The sequence below is a fragment of the Falco biarmicus genome, chromosome 2 (genome assembly GCF_023638135.1).
Source record: "Falco biarmicus isolate bFalBia1 chromosome 2, bFalBia1.pri, whole genome shotgun sequence".
Taxonomy (NCBI): domain Eukaryota; kingdom Metazoa; phylum Chordata; class Aves; order Falconiformes; family Falconidae; genus Falco; species Falco biarmicus.
Window position 1 is genome coordinate 34,100,001 of NC_079289.1, and position 18,371 is coordinate 34,118,371.

The 18,371-nt window shown below is 36.6% G+C and overlaps 1 protein-coding gene across 2 annotated transcripts in view; it reads left to right on the plus strand.

Annotated features, from left to right (window-relative positions):
• VWA8 (von Willebrand factor A domain containing 8) overlaps positions 1 to 18,371 on the plus strand; it is a 185,933-nt gene that overhangs the window by 107,738 nt on the left and 59,824 nt on the right. For both annotated transcript variants that reach the window (XM_056329815.1, XM_056329816.1), the window contains exons 26-29: positions 1,010 to 1,161; positions 9,435 to 9,543; positions 10,447 to 10,585; positions 11,877 to 12,079. In XM_056329815.1, the coding sequence (XP_056185790.1) occupies positions 1,010 to 1,161; positions 9,435 to 9,543; positions 10,447 to 10,585; positions 11,877 to 12,079 (603 nt within the window). The remainder of the gene's footprint in view (positions 1 to 1,009; positions 1,162 to 9,434; positions 9,544 to 10,446; positions 10,586 to 11,876; positions 12,080 to 18,371) is intronic.

Genomic DNA, 18,371 nt, shown 5'->3' on the forward strand with positions numbered 1-18,371 from the left:
AAATGGGTACAGGTACATGTTTGCTGTTGAAATCTCAGGGTAAATCAAAAGACAGTGGAATTTACTGACTTAGCACTTGAAACCAGTTTCTGGAAAAGCTAAGCCAGCTTTTCACACCTATAGTGTCTTCTGCAGGTACCAAAAAAAAAAACCTTTCTGCATTTCAGTTTATTCCTATTACATCAGTTTAATTGACTGTGCAGTCAAGGCTTTTAAGTCTCACTGGCTTCTAAGTCATAATGGCAAGCAAATGAGAGGCAGGAAAATGTGTTTTGTTCTTGCAGAACAGTAATTAAAAACTGTGGCAATATGTGAGTGGTTGTTCTGAAACCTGGAAGAGCACACTGGCCTTAAATCATCAGTCCAGTTCAGTAGCAAAACTTCCATTGTTGGAAATACTAGTGAAACTCTGAAACTTTTTTTTTTTTATGTACACAGCACATTTCAAGTAGTATTCTTCACTAAGAAAACAATGTTTGCAAATCTTAAATAAATTTGTGTTTCTACTAAAACCCATCATTGCCTAAAGTCATTTTTAGTAAGCAAGCAGATTATCTTCTGCTTTTCTGTATGCAATGTTAAGAATCAGAAATCTTAAATGAATTGTGTAGTTGAATTATAAGAATATATATCTTTTTGTCAGATCTTTGCTACTAGTAGAAAGCAGTTCTAAATTGAAAAAATACAGGTTATATTTAATTATATGTGCCAATGATTACACATCTTGTTATGTGTATAACACAAACAGTTCTTGAAAACATGAATGATGTTGAGTATTTAAATAACTGTCTCCTGCTTGTTTGTTTAGTTCAGGTTACGTTTCAGTAGCTTCATTTTGACTTAAAGCAACATACCTTCTGGAAAATAATAAAAAAATGATTACTTGAGCACTTGTCTAAGTTGAGCAAAGTTACTGTTATAACTGTTCATTTTAGAAGTATTTAATAATATGTTGTAACTTAACAGGTACCCAGTAAAAGCAATTTGGGGATTTTTTGTTTCTTCACAGAAATTTCCAACTGAAGGACTTGCAAATGTTGTTCGAAATGTATTTGACTTTGACTCCTACAACAACGAAATGCGTGAAATTTTGATGAGCACTTTGCACAAACATGGGATACCTATTGGAGCAAAACCGACCAATGTACAGCTGGCCAAGGAGTAAGAATAACATAAGATACATATATTAAGAAGAAAGATCTCTCGCGGTCACTTTTTTATAGTGTGTTATCTTGCTGCTAACTGATTTTAAAACAACCTGGAATACTTGAAATCAGTCCTCCTCTGGTTCAAGTTTATATTCCTTTAAATAAGTTACAACAATATAAATTACTTTAAGATAGAGTATTTGCTATTACTAGTATTTAATCTTTAATGTCCATGTACATATTGATAGCTTGTATGGTAAATGGATATATATTAATAAAGGGAAATACTTGTTTCTTCTCCTGTGTTTTTAATTGAATTGCAACACATTTCTGTCCAGTTCTTTATCACTTAAATTAGTAGCAAGAAAAAAAATAAGTTGTCTTCAGCGGTAGTGGGATTTTGTCTTTGATACTCACAAAAGGCTCTAAAAAATACTGCTGCAGAATAGGATCATGCATGTAAACATTTCTGTATGTGTCTGTATATCTATTATTCTTCAATTATGTTACCAGTTGACATGTTACACCATATACTTTTTTCAGAGGTTAGACTCAAAATAGCTTTTTTTTAAAAGACTAAACAGGATTATGAAACAGATTTAACTCATTCTTCTACAACAGATATCACAGGTAACAGGCTTAAGTAGATCAGAATGAAAAGCAATAAAAGCAATTAGAAAACTTACTGTGGCTTGAACTCAAATACATAATTGATTTATGGAGAAACAAATATTTCCCTTTCGTCAAGAAAGCTTTATGGATATATGGAAAATTGAGTTTCCTGTGGGACATAAAAAAAAGTATGTTTGCTAAGGAAGGACTGATTCTTATGACATGATGCCTTGATATTAGGTGTCCATGTGTAGGTTTCTCCTGTTGGAGCACCACTGTTATCATATCTAACATCCTACGTATAACTATTAAAAGAAGACTGGCAGTTTAATGACTGAGGTGTACCTTCCAATTTTGATGACAGAAGAATTTCATGCCTAGGGAACCAGTACTTGAACAACTACAGTGTCTATCAAATTGACAGTACGCACTTGAAACTTTTGCCATAGTTTCTTTGCTAAAAGTCACTTGGTAATTTCTATTTTAAAGAATTATGATGTTTGTCATAGTTTTTGAGAAATTTGCACTTCATTAACTTTTTAGAAGTAGGATGTGGGTTTACATGGTTGGATTGGAGAGGAGTCTTTAGTAATAAGATCACGGGTTTAGGAAACATAAGAGAGAGGCTGCTGGAATTGGGGATGGACTGTTCAATCTAGAACTGAGAAAATAGAAGGAAGATCTGATCATATTGAATTAGGGATAATCACCTGATCATTTTGAATCCATCACTGATATTTTATAGGACAGATTACACCAAGGATGACAGACTTAGAAGGCCCCCACAAGATGCTGATCAAAAATTTCACTTGACTGGCCGCTATCAGCACATACTGTCTACTCTGAAGGCCCAGAGGAGGAGAAACTACAGGAGCAGTTTACACACAGTTGATAAAAGCAACTTTTTCTTAGCTCTCACCATGCAAGATTGGGAGTAGGCTGACCGCCTGGTTTTGATGATCCAGGAATCTTGGTCTCATTATCTCACTTGCATCCAGCACAGCTAGCATGTCAGGTTTTCCTACTTCTCCATTCTAAGATAGCCTTCCTCATGAGATTTAACGCTGTGGAGCTTGTAAGCCACAGGTGGATCACCTTGAGTTAGACATATCTTTCAGGAATGGTTTAGGCACAGTTGATCCTGCCCTGGGGTAAAAGAACGTCTAGATTTTCTCTCCACATCTGTTCCAGCCCATATTGCAAGTTCCCGTGATGACACATTGAGGTAATTGGGTATGGGTTTTGGACCACTGCAGAAAAGGTGCTTCCCGAAGCTGCAACATGATTAGAACTAGAGCACTGATCTCCTCTATATTGTTTTCCAGGAATATGAATGTAGGATAATGGTACTAATCTAGTCCATCCCACTTCCTTCAGGAAAGATGCAAGTTAATCTAAAAAACTCCTTATCTGATTTTTTTGTCATGATTCATGTCTAAAAACCTTCAGAGATGGAATTCTATAACCTCCTAAAGCAAGTCAGTCTTGTTTCTAAATATCCTTGCAATTAGGAAGTCACCTCTAGATTAAACACATCCATTTCTCTCAATCTTTCCCCCTTTTTAAGCCCTCTGGTTGTTTTTATTTTTCATTTATGCTCCCCCTCTCCATTTGATTCATGCCTGTCATTAGGCATTGTGGGTGAAACTGGGCAGGTTAGTTTCTGCTGGGGCTGAGTATGCTAATACAAGAGTATAGTAACTGAGATGTATTTCATTCATCAGTCCCTTTTCAAAACCCCAGTATGTCTGTGTTTCTTGCAATGTTTAATTCATGTCTAATTTTCTAAATATGAACTTCCAGATCTTTTCTGCAGAACCCTGCATAGTGCTTACCCCATCTTCACCAACTTCCTTCATAATTACATTTTTCTTACCGTCTTGTATTTTTTATCATATTTGTCCTCTGATTTGTCAAGATGACTTTCAATTTTAAGCTTGTTTTCCTACCTGTTTATAGTCTCTTACAAGTTGGCAATCTGAAGGCTTTTTAAGTGTGATTTCTACAGTGTCCTGGTGAAAGCAGCATACCCCCACAGAGGTTTACTTCTGTGCCCCAGTCTTAATTTGCAAGACTATTAAGACCTATTAACTTGCATAATACATTGCTTAGTAATTATATTAATTAATGTGAAAACTAGGCAAATACTGCAAACCTATCCTGCCTGAGGATGTTAGTCATATCTGCAGCAAAATCATTGCTATTGATAATAATACAAATCCTGTACAATTAAGAAGTTTTGCAATACAGAAGCATTTCCAGGAGATTGCAGGACAGGAAAATCATTATACCGAGTTGCTGACTCCTTTATACAGGTACTCTCTGGTATGTCTTGGATCAAATGATTTGTGAATCCTTATTTTCTTTCAATAAGCTTTGGAGAAGTCTATCACCTATTACTTCATCTAAAAGAAAATAATAAATCAGAACTATTTAAATTGCTGCTGAAATAAAAGCGCTGAAAATGCAGGAACAAAAACATGAGACATATGAGCAACACATTGCAATACAGGGTCTCAACTGAAAGAACTTTAAGGGTTGTATCCAGCTGAAATTACAGGGGAAATTTAGAAGACTCTTATCAGTGACCCTTATGGGAATTTTAGCTTAGGTTCTAGAATTAATATATCTAAACTTGGAAGGAAAGATTAGGTGGTGTCTAATGACCGTTTAGAAAAGAATTCTTGCAGTAATTATTTTTTCAAGAGATAATTTTTAGTTGCTAATTGGTTAATTTCCAAAATTAGTATCATATAATAGACCTGTAAAGTAATGCTTTACTTTTATTTCCTTCACCTTCAGGTGTCTTTTTTTTTTCCCCAAATAGAATGACCATTCTGCAAGTGACTGACATGTCTGGTATTGTCAGGTTATAACGTCATGATATTGTCTGTCTCTCCTACTATTGCCTTTCCAGTAGTTTATAATTTTTTTCAATATTGTGTGTAAAGTAGTTGGCTTGTCGATGGTGCTTTGCCAAGACATTATGGGTAAAATGAATTACTGTACTAACTCATTATCTTTCTTCATGTACAATTACACTTTGTGCAAACTGTCAGGGAATGCAAGGCCTAACATAAGACTGTTCTGTATGTCTACTCCTATTTTTAATCAAAAGATGTTTAGATAAAGTATGGAGGTCTGGTTTGTAAGGAATTTTCCTGGTTTATACTGTATCATACTCAAGTCCAAAAAAATTAGGTTGGATGGAGGTCTTTTCAGCTAGATAGAGCACAGGCTGTTACTGAAGTTGTTGAACAATACATTCTGTGCCAGCACTGAGCTGGTTTGCAGGATCATGTACTAAGCAGCTTTAATGTCTGTCATAGTTCACATCCACAGCTGTATTAGTATGATAGCTGCTGTAGAGAATTTGCATTCAGTGGAACTTCAGTCTTACAAGATTTGTAGCCATTTTCAAATATGTTCTCAGAAAGCTAAATAAATAACTTTATAAGGCAGGTTCTATTGACTTCTTGAACACAGTTGTTTGGTGGATTTTTTATTAGCCTAAAATGGATTTATTTTCTAAGATCAAAAGGGTAAAAATGAAAATATATCGGGTTTTGTAGGTGTCACTTTGAAAAGTTTTCCAGCAGCAGAAGCCACTAGAGTATTATCTTTTGACAGATTGTCTCCCCTTAGACTGCTGTGCATGAAGATCAGGCTAAATAATTTTTTGTAGAATTGCTCCATCAGCTGTAGGTCCTGTGCAATCACCTTTACTAAGTAAAGTACCTGCTTACGTAACCATTTGATGGACAGAAGTGATCTTGTAGAAAGCCAGGATATAAAATTAAGAGTAAATAAACAGAATATTTTTTTTCTAAATTTATCTTAAGCAGTAGGCTTTCACAGATCCATAATCAAAGAACTGATTAAGAATAATTCCTTAGAATTTGCTTTTAAGTCTTGGCCTTTGTCCTGGTTTCAGCTGGGACAGAGTTAATTTTCTTCATAGTAGCTGGTACAGTGCTGTGGTTTGCATTTAGTGTGAGAATAACATTGATAACACAGGGATGTTTCAGCTGTTGCTGAGCAGTGCTTACCCTAAGGCAAGGGCTCTTCAGTTCCCGTGCTCTGCCGGTGGGCAGGGGCACAAGGAGCCGGGAGGGAGCAGGGCCAGGACAGGTGACCCGAACCAGCCGAAGGGATATTCCATACCATAGCGTTGTGCTCAGTATGTACTGAGGGGAGTTGGCTGGGGGCCGCCGATTGCTGCTCAGGGACTGGCTGGGCATCGGTTAGTGTGTGGTGATCAGTTGTATTGTGCACCTCTTGTTTCTCTTGCATTTTATTCCTCTCTCTCTTTTCACTTTTCAATAATAATAATAATAATAATGACAACAATAACATTTTATTTTACTTTATTTCAATTATTAAACTGTTCTCATCTCAACCCATGGGTTTTACTTTTTCCTGATACTCCTGCCCATCTCACTGGGGAAGAGGGGAGTGAGCAATTGTCTTTGTGGTACTTAGTTGCTGGTTGGGGTTTAAGCATGACAGCTTTCTTACAAGATCACTGCTGTCTGTTGCGTAGTTCTTCTGTTCTAGAAACCCTTTCCAGCTTTTGAGAAAAGCCAAAATGACAGATCACTCTGTACACCCAGCTGGAGAGAGCAGTGGAGTTTCAGTACCATTCTTACGCAGCCACTGCACTTTTTACACCCATTAGATCTCTTTGCTTTGCAGATTATTGCCAGTGGTAGCATTTCCGTGGTATTCTGTCTGCCTTTTATGTAAACGCTGTTTGGTTAATTAGTTGGAGATACAGCAGTGTGCCAGGAGTGCCTAGTGAAGCTTTTTATTACTACTGTCACTTCATGTTATTTTCAAAACTTTTCAGTCCTGGGAATAAAAGGTAATTTCCCTCCTTCATGGCGTATCATATATTTTCAGTAGAGGAAAACTGTTAAGATCTGTATGTTTTCAGTGTGGGCATATTGTTCCAGTCCCTCTGCACCCTCTTGATCTCCTGAAAAATCATTCAGGAGGCAGACTGGTTATAAGGCCTGTAATGCTACTGGCTTCTTCAGTTCTTGTTTTTTCTTAGACCAGATTTATGTGAGAGAGCAGTGAGGTGGAGTAAAAAAAAAAGAGTTGTCCGGCCCTGGAAGAATAAGATCCTAATAACTTTTGACAAAGAACTCTGTATTATGAATTCTGCTGTTTATTCTTAAATTCTGATCTATCTTTCCATCCTCTTTGCTGTTTGTGATGACTTGGTCTGCTGCCTCAGGGAAGCTAAATCATTCAGAAATAGGGAAGCGAACAAAACCTCAAGAATCTAGGAGAAAGGAGAAATCAGTTTTCCTGAGGGAAGAGAGGAACTATTAGCAAAGCAAATCTCCAGAAAGCTGAAACAGAATGGAAATATTTTCTTTCTTTGGGAATGCAATCTGTAATTCTGTTGCTATATAAAGCAGGGTATTTGGTTAGAGCTAGTTATTAACATATGTTTTGTTTTAGGATTTAGTAAGTTTTCATGATTATTAGTGAACCTGTTGATTTCTAGGATGTTGTCCATGGCAGTAATATGTAAGGAATCAAAACTCAAGTCCAAATCCTTGTGGAAGTTGATGTTCCATTTGTTCCATGAAGCTAATGGGAACCAATTATTACTGATTATAGGCATATCAGAGATTATGCTACTTGGGGTCACATAGCAAAAAAAAAAAAAGTCTCTAGTTTCTTTTTGCACATAAGACAGTTTTGGCTCAAGACATAACCAACATTTTGCCAACAAATAATTTTGAAATACAAATGGAAGCCTGAAATAAAATTCCAGTTTATGGATAAACTGACATTTAGTCTAGTGACTTGACTGTTTGCCTGTTTTCTGACTGTATGAATAAATGTATATAAGAATTGTGTATATGTTGAAGTAGAGCATCCCGCATGTGTTTTCCTAATGGTGTTGAATGTTGCAATCTACAGTACTTGGGCATTTTTTTTGAGTCTAGCTTAATTTTTCTTCTTAATTTGGGAAGAATCTGGTTAGACTAGCTAGTCATAAAGAATGGGAAAATGCAAACTGAAGTGAGGTAGAATGCAAAATCACTTTTCAAATGTTGGTATCTATTGATATTCTTAATTAGGCAACAAACAGGCAATGAAGACTTGACTAGCTCTTTAACTAAGAGAGGGAATTGCCCCAGTGGCATATTGCTGGCAGCTGAATATTTATCTGTGAGCAACAATGATCTATAGCGTTAGCAAAAAGTGTATTTGGCTATCTGACTGCCTTGGCAGATGGTCCAAACACAGAATGCCAATGGAGGCTGAGTGACTATCTGCCTGTGAGCACTGGCTTCCCCTAGTTGCTTGAGGTTTGGTGTCAACATACCAGTAACAATTTTTAATGCAGCTTTCCTGCATGACTTGCAAAGATTAGAGTGTGCTAGTGTTCATTCCTTGACTTTTCCTTTAAGTTCTCAGTGGAAAAAATAAAATAAAATAAATATTCCCTGAATTTCATGTATAGTCCAGCTGCGTTTTTTTGATTTAGGATCCCTTCTTATTCTGAAAAGAATATCAAGAAGAAATTAAACCTCTAGTATCTAGAGGAGCCAGGTTGGTTGGTGGGGAGAGGGGAAATAATTGTGACTGTAGGAATGAGCATTATCAGACAGAACAGAAGAGACCAAGCACAGACTTTTAACATACAGTCTAAGAGAACTTCCTTAAAATAGATTTAGGAGATACTTATAGAAACTGGGAGAAGGAATGTCTTCTGTTCTCTTGCCAAGTCCTGTAGCTATACAGTAATATGCAATGGCATGTAACACAGAATGTAGTTTTGATAGGATGTCTCTTAGGAGCAACTGATCCCAAATAAAAGAAACCAGAAGTGATGAGTTCATTAGCTTGAAGGTATTTATGCCAATTAATGAAGTCAAACTGCTTTTAGTGGTTGCAAATTACTTGAGAGGAAAGAAAAATTGTGCTGTCCCTGTTTTACTGTCAAGCTACTTTGTCATATGCCAGTGTTTTCTTTTCCTATATAAATCAGTTATGCTGTGGCCCATGTATTTCTGCCCTAAACAAAAGATACAGAAATAAAGAAATTAGATCGAGGCATGCAACTGAGGCTTTCAAAGATGTCCCTTACCTTTCTGTGGACTGGGCTGGCCAGAAGGCAATGTGATACTCTCATGTCTGTATTCCTTTGCCTTTGTTCATGTGAGCAGTGGCAAAATATATTGGAATATATTGTACTATTGTTTCACTTTTGTTGCATGGTTAACTCATCACAGTGTTTACTGTGCTTATTCTGCGGGTTTTTTACGTGAGTATGCCACTGACAGGAGTTCATTTAAGTGGTACTATCACACCCTGCCTGATCTGAATAAAGCAAAGCAAGAGACATTTGTATATATTTTATTACGTATCTCAAATAATTCAGACTAGAAAATTTTTCCTTGTGAGGCCATATCATGTGAATTGTTGCTGCTTTTATGGTGCTGTTCAGGTTGTGACTGTATTAGTATTACAGAAAGCTAAAATTTTGGTGATTTAAAACAAAAAAAATACTTTACCATGGAAGCATTTTCTACAAGAGAATCTTCACATATGTCTCATTGGAAAAATGCAGTTGTTCAAATGATTTATTCCATATCAGTTGCTGGCTAATGAATGTAAAAATTGGTTTGTTCCTACATTGTTTGACAGACTGCCATTACCAGATCATAAATTTATGGGCTACTGGAAAGTCAATCAGCCGGGGAATGCAGAACAGAAACTGCTGTGTCCAACAGAAACTCAGAAAATAGACATAAAGGTTTGTCTTTTAAGTTGGTGGGTTTTTTTCATATAATACTGTTTTTATATATCAGGATGGAAAGAATCTAAAGCATGATTAATTTCTTCAGGAAAAAGAGTATATACAAAGTGTAGTCCTTGTTACCCATTCTTGGGGGTTTTTATACTGACTAGAAAAATGAACATTTTTGTATGTGTAGCCCTCACACTAGTTATACAATCATTAAGTTTGGTTAGAAGTTCTTGAAAAGAGGTTTTTATAAAGATATTGAAAATACTGTATTTGAAGGTGGCCAGTTTAAGGCCCCAGATCTCAATTCTTGGATAAGATCAGAGACTGAAAAGAAAGCTGTTTTCTTTTTCTATTTTGCATGCAGCTGAATTCTTATGGGTCTTTGGCACTGTCAAGTTTGAATTTGAAACTTTGGTACAGTTTGACCTGCAGCCAAAGCTTCTAAGTCCTTTTCAGCTTTAAGTTCTTGGTTTAACTTCAGTCATTTTTACTTCAGTGAATAAGGAAAAACCTGAACTGCTAATGTGATGTAGGGGTGAGATTTAAACTTTATATAATAAGAAATCTCTATTGAACGTCTTTGAAACAGAAATATTCTGATTTTTTTTCCTTGTATGGACTGCGTTTTATCAGTACATGATACCTCTTGTGCCACTGGGCAGTAATGGTTCCAAACCAATAAAAGACTAAAGAGAAAAGGCGTGTTGGTTTCTATACTGTAAAGAAAATTACAGTAGGAACATTCTGAGAGCTTGCAGAAAAGCATTTCCTTTTCACTTTTATTTATTTAGTAGTTGCTCTGTTTCTGTTGTTAGTTAATACTAAATCTTGAAGAAGACTTCTAGATTTTTTTTAAAGAATGGTGAGTGGAATATTTTAGCAAGCACTCATTGTTGTCATTTGTTTTAGGGCCCTGTGTACTTAAATATTCAAGGATTTCCACTGGAACGACATGAAGCCAGGTCCCTCAGTTTCACAGAAGAACTTGCTTTTTGGACACTGCCTTTGGGTGAAATTAACTTAGTTTGCGATGTCACAGTAACAAAAGGTACAGTAAAAAAAAATCTGCTAGCTTTTGTAATGATCCACAATATTGTAAATATGTGAAATACCCTGGAGATGAGAAGGGACAGGGCTGCTGACTTCATAATAGCTTGCTGGTAGCCAGTGGCAGAATATAAAAGGGCAATATGAGGGATTCTGAGTGTAATAACAACACTTCAATGCATTTACAGTTGTGTGGATTTCTAGGTATGTTTACAATGGAGTACAGGAATAGTACTAGGAATTGGAATATGGGACCAGAGGATATGGAGCATGGAAATGGAGTACAGGAATAATAATTTATCTTTTTCTACTTTTTTGTTTAACAGTAGGTGAAATACAAAAATAATCAGCCACTTAAATTGGAGCATAATTTCACTGAATTGTTGTGGTCTTTGTAAAGATATGCATCTTTCTCAAACCAAGAGAAAGATATGTAATTAAAGTAGAACAACCACAAAATTGCAAGTTTCTTTAGTTTGTATGTTCAACACCGTATTACTTCACAAAAACAATTCTTTTGACTTTTCCTCTCTCAATTCAGTTTAAATAGAAATCTTCCCCTGTGCTTGTACTGATTAAAATTCTTTATTACTTTTTAATTTTCTCACTCTCTGCCTCCCTGCCTTAGTTACCTATACCACTTATGTCCCAAAGTGAATTGGGTCATTGGGAATATTCATGAACATTTTTAGGGTCCATCATTAAACATGTCTAAACTTTATTGTGTATTGTAAACAGATTGCTAATGATCAATACTGGAATGCTGCTTTTTCTGCTTGTAACCTTAGTTTCAAATATATTAACAGACTTTTATGACAGCAAAACAGAAATCAGGTGGCTTTGTATTGATGTCAAGCATTGTCTGAAATCAGTCAGGAAGGTGCTGTATGTGAAAAGTTCCATACAAAGTTTGCATTCATCCTATGTTTAATTATTAAATACATTAATTGAAAGGGAGGATGGGATAGAGAAGGAGGGAGAACCAAGATTATAAACAAATAAAAACATCTAGATGGATTTTGTATATACTAGCAGCTGGCAGGTGCTGCAGTCTTGTCTACACAAATGTGCTTTGGACTGCTTGTTTGACGAGTTAACAGTATTACGGCAAGATTCTGCCTGCTAACATTTAGTTAGTAGCAAGAGACCGTTTCTTTTTATCTCCTGTGTCAGCGGTGGTAATTTTTCTGTACATTTTGCTATATCATCTGCCAAGGTTATGACATATGTATTTCCAGAAGAGCAATATATGATATCAGTAGCCTTTCATTAATTTTACATTCTTATTTCAGAAGATGAAGCTGAAAATGTTCTTTACGTCACTACATGCAATCCTGTTTCCTTGTACTTCATGAATGTTTCCAGTAAGAGTGGATACTTTGTGGATCTTTACGACCTCTTTCCAAGAACAGTTGGAAGTGTCTGGCAACCTTTTGTGACTGTGGCACTGCTGGGAAATCCACTCAAAGGTCAAGTGGTTCTACATGAAGAGGAGGTAAAAAAAAATTAAATACAGCTAAATATTTAGTGATGAGTAAAGTAGTATCATAAGGGTAGGATTGCTGAGGAGTCTGCCTCTGTAGATTGAAATAGCCTGGACAAGCCTACCCCATTCAGACTGTTCTCTTTTTCATTATACGTGAAGCTTGGGAGTTGCCTTCAGCTTTAGTTTTTATGTGGAGATTTTCCTCTTGCACTGTTCGGCTGGACAATGTCCTTTTGTGTTCTTGAAGCTGAGTTCTACCTGCATATCTTATTTCTGTTACTGATAGAGGGAGATTGACCTTCATGGGAGAAAAGGAGATAGTTCAGAAGTCTCAGTCAAGTAGCATATATTTGCAAAGTACAAAGTAAGCTGGTTTATGATGCAAACTTAAGTTCTGCTCCGATCTTGTCCTCTTTTTACTTTTCAAATAGGACATGAAAGAGACATTTTCTGAGTCAGAACGTAAAATGTTGCTTTTATTTGCTTTGTGATGCTATTTTTTGTATTGTGAATACTGGAATTTCTCATTCTGTAACATCTGAAGTACCAAGACTAGAAAGAAGACTGTATAAAACTTGACATCTAGTGTATCAGTAACACAAATTTAGAACCACTGACAACTTCAGTGTTGGTTTGACCCAAATCCTTTTTTTAAAGTCAAGTATTGCATACTTTCCACATACTTTCCACTTTCCATTACTATCAGTGAACTGATTGGAACGTTTCCAATTGAAAACTTCTTTGCCCAGGAGTGGGAAGAGACAAGAGTTGATAAAGTGCTGCTGCTCTTCATTTTGTAATATTAATAATAGTTTATTATGTTACCTACCAGTCATAGTGGTTTGACATGGGCATTTAATGTGGTCATTATTGTTGGTTGGCTTTGCCTTTTCCTTTTTTTGTTCTGAATTTCTTCTGCCCATTTTTCAGTAGGTGAGAGACTCTGACCTAGAAGAACCTTTCCTACAGTGAGTTGGGTTATTACATAGTTTTCTGTCCTTTCATAACTAGTGTCTCTGTGATATTGTTATTCCAGGAACATCGGTCAAGTGTTGACACCACTTTCTGGTCTCAAACGCTACAGTTAAGCTCGATTGCCTTATGAAAAACACCATTGTTCTGTGTTTAGTAGAACTGCCTATGCTTTCTTCTGCTTTGCCTTGGACACTTTCCAGTGCCAAATGGAAAAAATACCATTCTGAAGTTACCTGCTTGTAGTGATTGCCTGTGCTGTTGTATTGAGCAGCTTAGAAGTACCATTTGGGCTATTTTGAGATGCACATAACACATTTGTTTGGTTCTAAACAAAGTTCGGCCTTTTTGGCAAAGTCAGCACAGGAAACTGTAAAACAGATGGCAGTCTATCTCATGTCTAAGAATGTTTAGAATGTCTCACACTTTTTAATATAAAGCCCAGCAATATTCTTTGCTTTCTAAGTCTCTAAAATTCCTACTGGGAAAATAATTGTCCTGCTAGTTTTGCTTTTAACCAAATCACAGTAACATTTGGTGTCAGCAATGAAGTTTTTATCAAAGGTTCATCCATGAAGCTTTAGGTAGTTAACTCAATGACTGGTTTTGCCTGTCCTCATGGAATATATTTTTCAGTGACAGTATGAATTAAAACTCTGAAGTAAAGTCTGTTCTGTGGAGAGACTGTGGTAGCTCAGATGACTTCAGTTGAGCTGTAACCTCAGTTTTTTCTCTGGCAAAGCTAAAATATTGCCAGTTTCAGTCTTGCCTTTCTTAGCTGGTGCTACAGGTGAACAAATCCTGTCTGAAAATAAACCTGGTTTACACTGCTGGAAAATAATACAGAATTACAATATTCTGAATGCTTTGCATTACCGTAGGACTTTTTACACAGTATTAACATTAAGATAGACCTCACTTGCTGAGTGTGAAAATATGTTTCATTGAACTACAAACTTGGTTGCAAAGTCATTGTATACTTAGAACACTATTCAAAAATAATTTTAGACTTGAGTAACTTAAGTAAGCATCTTGCACAGAAAAAAATGATGGAAAAGGTTTCTTTTATGTACTGCATGTTCATATCCATGGACTACATTAGTAATTTATTTGGGACTAGTTTTCAAATGAGGCACAGTTCAGATGAATACCGCTGTTACAGTCTGCAGAGCCACTTCTATCCTTCCTTATGCTAAGGTTCATGTGTTAGGATCTCAGCATTTCTACTTCTCACTGAATCAAAAGAGGGATTCTCAAGTAGTTTAGTTTGTCCACATAGAGCTTAGGTTTTATTCCAAACATTTCCTGCCGTGGAACCATGGAAAAAACATGTGCTTCATGCACCTGTGTAATGAAGTGGATATTGCTGTATATGAAATTATATCCATTATTATTGATGTTAGCAGGTAAACATATAATCTAAGCTAATCATCCAAGTACCTGCTGTATCTGTTGGGAGGATAAAGGTGATCTACAAGAGCAGTTCATCTCAGCTAAGGTAAAGCGTGGTGAATGCCCTCTGGAGGTACCTCTCTGTTTCCACTGGCTACAGAAGGAACCTTGACATATAGTCAGAATTCCTGCCTTCAGGTGTTCTAAGGTTAATGGCAGTTGTAAGCTCAGAATTTGCAGCATTTACATGTTAAGACAAGTAGATTAGTGGCACTTCTGTATTTTGGACAAGGCTCCAAGTGTTGGCTATTTGTGCTAAGAGTGCATCAAACAGATCTTCCAAGAAAAAAAAGTAATGCAAATGATGTATGTGATGCTTTAGAGGTTCATCTACGTCTATTTACAAAAAGACCAAGAAATTTTAACAATATTTTTAGAAATAAGAAGTCACATTTATTAAATAAAGTCCTTTTAACAGCTGATATTTCATAAATAATATAAACCATTAATTAGACAATACCAAAAGCTAAAGATTTTTCCCAATGTTTTGTTTTAATAAAGGTCTTTGGACATTAATGTTTCTGACTAAGTTATAAAAAAGAACTATTTTAAACAGATGATAACCTTATTGGAAAGTATGAGGTGATGATGTTGTGGCTCTTCAAATAAGCTTGTGTGATTTATTTCCCAGATGACATCCATCTGGATTCAGTAGAGCCCTCCAGTGAAATAAAATGAAAAATCACCATTCCTTCCTGTCCTTTTAAATAAAATTTTACTAAAACTAAACTCCTCGTGGACTTAACTTAATAGCACAAATCAGACATTTGTCTGCTTTTAAGCCACCTTCTGTCATGGTTTAACCCCAGCCAGCAACTAAGCACCGTACAGCTGCTCACTTGCTCCCCTCCCAGGGGTATGGGGGAGAGAATCGCAGGACTCAATCTCATGGATTGCAATAAAGACAGTTTAATGGGACAGAAAAGGAAGAAAAATAGTAATAATTACAATAATAATTATTAAAGAATTAGAATATACAAAACAAGTGATGCACGATGCGATTGCTCACCACTCGCCAACCGATGCCTAGCCAGTTCTGAGCAGCAGCCCCCAGCCAGTTTTCCCCCAGCTTTATATGCTCAGCATTACATCATATGGTACAGAATATCCCTTTGGCCAGTTGGGGCCAGCTGTCCTGGCTGTATCCCCTCCCAACTTCTTGTGCCCCTCCAGCCCTCTTGCTGGCAGGGCATGAGAAGCTGAAAAGTCCTTGACTTAGTATATACACTACTTAATGACAACTAAAAACATCAGTGTGTTATCAACATTATTCTTATACTAAATCCAAAACACAGCACTCTACCAGGTACTAGGAAGAAAATCCCAGTCAAAACCAGGACACCTTTACACCTTTTTGGAAGAAAAAGTAGGTGATTCTTTTTCTCACAGCACTGTTGCTCTCAGTGAGTGCAGCCTGTTTTGGTTCTATCTTCTTGTTCAGACTAAGCTGATAGACTTTGAAAAGGCTCTTCAGAAATCTCAAGTCATTCCTCATAAGGTGGGGATTGCATTCATCTTTTCAAAGCAGCAATACCTCTGCCTTGTCCTCCCCACTAACTTCAGGGTAGACTTGTATTTCCTATAAAGCTTCATGCCCACCTATTTCACTTTTCTTTTTCTTTCTGCATCTATTGCTTTTACTGCTCTGAAGGAGAGCAAATACAGACTGAAAAGAATTCTGATAAATTTATGCGTGATTTTGCGTGGGATTATAGGAGGAAAATGCACATGGAGACTTGATTTGCGTATAAATTAACTGCACGCTTACATTTTTTCTTACACTTTGTTCTGTTGAAAGGCTACAACTGGGTGGACAGAGTAACCTACAGTCTAACTCAGAGAGCATAACAAGCTTTGCCCAGGCAGTGTCCTGCCAGCATCCTTTAACTCTGCTTTTATCTTTCTTGGTCAGGAAGTGGTGCAGGGAGGGAGGGAAGTGCTTTTCCCTGTACCACATATTGTTGGAGCTCTTTGTCAAAGCTCTCCAATAGCAGAGTGAGCGAGTCTGTGGTACAGAAGCTGACACAGAGATCCACTTCTCTCACTACATGTAGGAGGTGGTAAAATCCTTCAAAAGAAGACTTTTTTAACAGTTTTTGGTCTAGCCTGAAACACAAGTGGGGACCTGCGTATGGAAGTACCTGCAACATACTAGTAGTAACGTCTGAAACCTTTAGTCCCCATAGTATTTTGATATATGGTTTCAGGAGGAAGGGTTTGTTTTCTTCAAAACTAGTTGAAGTTCTTAAATTATCTTCTTTTTTCTATTATTAATATTATATTATACTTTCCTTTTCTGTAAGTCCACCTTGTAAGAAAAGGAAAGGTGCGCTCTGTCTGCAAAACCATAGGAACAACTTCCCATACTAGCAAAGTGAAATCACAACCCTGTTTTCTTTAAGGACTATTAAGAGGAAAATGCTGGTGAAAATAAAAACAGCAGTAAGGAAAGGGAAACTTTGCAGTAACTAAAAATAAAGGCACACCACAAGATTGGTTATTGCATCTGTCCAGAGTTTGGAATTCCAGACATTGGGGTCAAGAGGTCACCAAAAGGTTACTTTTCTCCCAGTCAAGAACAAACACAGCAGAATTGCACACCAACATCTTCTCCCAGCCCACTTGAAGAGTTGCCAAAGCTGCTCTTGGATGTGTTTGGGAGTGACGCAAAAATCTATTTTTAAACACAGACAGAATATACATCAGTCACTTAGCACAGAAGGAAACCATTAACATCAAAAGGGGTGGAGTAGAGAGGCTTTTTATATTACCAACTGCTCTCATAAATTTAACGCTAAGTAGAAGAATGTAATTGATTTGTATGTGTTCTTTATCTCACGTGGAAGGCTATGCCATTGCTTTGGAACAGCAGTGCTGTTGCAGAATTGTGTAAATATCATATGGCAGAAAACCAAAATCCCAAGCAAATGCCCTGTATTTTTTTCCTGAACCACATTTCTGTAATTTTGGTTTGTAATACAAAAGCAAACTTCTTTTTTTAGAAGTACTGAACTCTAGCTGAAATTCCCAAATGCTCCAAATAACATGGTAATATTTTAAATGCTTTACCATATTTAGCTTCAAATTACTATCATTATTAAATAAAGTTAATTCTCTCAAATAATTCTAGTGAAAATATGAAGCATACCCAAAAAGAACAAAACTGCTGTGACTCAAATTGTTTGTATTTGTTTTATTCAGGAGAATTTGTGGGAATTTATGTTTTACTCCCTTAACGTCTGTCGTGCGTTATTGCAGATGTTGTACGTAGACAGTTTACTTTTAGTAAGTCATTGCAGAACCTAACATCTCCTTGAATGGCAAACAAAAAATTCAGCCCCAGTCTTAATTAATTTGTTCTTCTGTATGTTTTAAATTTCATTTGATGGCGGTTAAGGTTGGCCCTGGATGATTGTTCTCTTGAATTCTTAAACACATTAGGAGCAGCTATAGTAGCTTGTAAAAAAAAATTATTAAAATGCCCCCATCATTTGATAGCGTGCGTGAACCCTCGGGCATTGAGTTAACATGACTGAGAAATCTAAGAAGTTCAAAATTTAGCATAGCATATTTTCACATGTTTTGTGTGGAGGATGGTTGCACCACTCTCTTCACTATCCTGTCTGCTTCTGATCTCCATCCTCTTCAGTTATCCTGCTGTCCTCCAACAGTTGCCCGACCTCTTACACTGTAAGCTGTCTGAGCATGCAGGTCACAGAAGGATTGTCACGCACTGTGATATTTAATAGGCTCCACGGTGTCAGAAGTATGAAAAACAGTACTAAGCCATTTCTTCTCTCACCAGCTTTTCACCGTTGGTGTAACTTAATGGTGGATTCTTTAGAGGAATGCTAAGAAAACATAAAACCTGAAATTA